At 35.0% G+C, this 1979-nt stretch overlaps 1 protein-coding gene across 1 annotated transcript in view; it reads right to left on the bottom strand.

Annotated features, from left to right (window-relative positions):
* Positions 1-1731: 1731 nt before the first annotated feature.
* Positions 1732-1979, bottom strand: part of LOC118741572 — a 2537-nt gene continuing 2289 nt past the window's right edge. Inside the window, exon 3 of the mRNA XM_036473570.1 lies at positions 1732-1969. Within this exon, the coding sequence (XP_036329463.1) occupies positions 1734-1969 (236 nt within the window). The 3' untranslated portion in view covers positions 1732-1733. The remainder of the gene's footprint in view (positions 1970-1979) is intronic.

The raw sequence follows: 1979 nt of genomic DNA, 5'->3' as shown, positions 1-1979 counted from the left end.
TCGCCTATTTACCAAAAATTGTCATCGTATTGTGGAGGTAATAATTTTTTTTTAATCTTACAGATTACTACTTACTACACTGAGAAAAGAGTTTAGTTACGTCAACTAAATATGTTTTTCTCAACACATGATTTAGTTATAGTCACATTATTTGGTTATAGTTACCAAATCATGTGTTGGTAGAAATATATTTGGCTGACTTTTTTCTGAGTGTAGGAGACTCTGCTTACCCGTGCACTAAGTACGTAATCACGCCATATAAGGATAATGGTCACTTGACGGCCGCGCAGAAAAACTTCAATGTGAAGCTAAGCTCCGGTTGCGTTGCAATTGAGCACACATTCGGAATCCTGAAGCAGCGATTTAGGCAGTTGTACTATTGTAAGCTAAGGGGTAGTAGGAAGTTGTGCCACTTCATAAGGGCGTGTTGTGTCTTGCACAATATTGCGAACGGGAGCGATTTAGAATTTTCGCCAGAAGTTTTAATGGAAGAAAGAGCAGAAAATGAATGTGGTGAAACATCCAGAGGAAACTCTGTCCGGGATGCCATTTGTATGGATTTGCCACCGAGGCAACAGTCAAGAAGTATTCCTTAACTTTAACATTTAGATTAAGATTAAAATAAGATTAATATTAAGATTTAGTTTAAGATTTAGTATAAGATTAAGAATAAGATTAAAATTAAGTTTAAGTTAAGATTTATTTTAAGAATTAGTATAAGACTAAGATTAAGATTAAAATTAAGTTTAAGTTAAGATTTAGTATAAGACTAAGATTAAGATTAAAATTAAGTTTAAGTTAAGATTTAGTTTAAGATTTAGTAAAAGACTAAGATTAGGATTTAGCTTAAGATTAAGATTAAGTTTTATTATTAAGATTTAGTTTAATATTAGGATTAAGTATCTTTAAGATTGATAATTAAAAAATGAATTTAATAAATTAATGGGCGAAATTTGTCATAAAGATACTGTTATTATTTCACACACAGGTGCACGTATGTATGTATGTATTATGGATAAGGAACTTGCAATATTTGCCAGCTTTAACTAGGTCATAGATCGCTTTTGTAGAGGATAGTAATAGGTCGTAGCCAAAAGCAAATTTCCAAAATTATAACTCGCTCTTTATTCAGTCTTTTATTCAAACTTTTATTCAGTCTTTAGTTCAAAATACAGTTTAGTAAAAAGGAACCTTAATGTTAAGTGAAAAAAAATAAAGTTTGCTTGTAGCAAGCTGTAGTAAGAATATTATAAGTACACTAAGATCACCCAAGTGTTGGAAAATTGGAAAGATTATAATGAAGTAATCTTCTCAACGCAGCTAATGAGCCAAGTTCAAGAGGCTCAGAATAAGAATAAGAGAATAAGAGGTTCAAAATGCGTTGTATGAACAAGTGGCCCAAAGTCCAGTAAAAGCAGTGGTAATGCAAAGCCCTCAACGAAATGTGGAAACGCTCCCATCCGAAGAAAACTCAGGTTCGGCTGAGAAGCAGGCGTGCGTTGAAGCTTCAGTAAAGCTGATGCTTACGTTAATCGAGGAGCTACGGCCTAAAGTGGGGAAGAGCGCATCCGTTAAAAATAAAACTAAAATGTGGAAACTTATAACTGAGCGTATGGCAGAGCAAGGGTATATCTTCACAACAGCGCAGATTGAAAATAAATTTCGAACAATGGAGCGCAATTTTAAGAAGACGAATATGCACAACAAACAAACAGGCAGAAATGGGCTGAGTATTAATGCTTATTTTGCTTGACGAGAGCCTCTAGCAACTCCAACTTCTTTCGTGCCATCTCTTCCTTCCTCTGTGCCATCTCCTCCTTCCGTTGTGCTCTCTCTTCTTTTCTCTCCAACAGCTCCAAAACGTTGGAGTGGTACTCCTTTCTTTCCTTTGCCAATTCCTCAATTTTTTCGTACGTGCGCTCATTGGATCCTACTTTCCTTCGCTTAGGAGCACAACTTGGCACATCATCTGTAAAAAA

The sequence above is a fragment of the Rhagoletis pomonella genome, unplaced genomic scaffold, assembly GCF_013731165.1.
Source record: "Rhagoletis pomonella isolate Grant_MI unplaced genomic scaffold, Rhpom_1.0 Rhpom_scaffold_00006, whole genome shotgun sequence".
Lineage (NCBI taxonomy): Eukaryota > Metazoa > Arthropoda > Insecta > Diptera > Tephritidae > Rhagoletis > Rhagoletis pomonella.
This window is presented reverse-complemented; position numbering and strand designations above follow the sequence as displayed.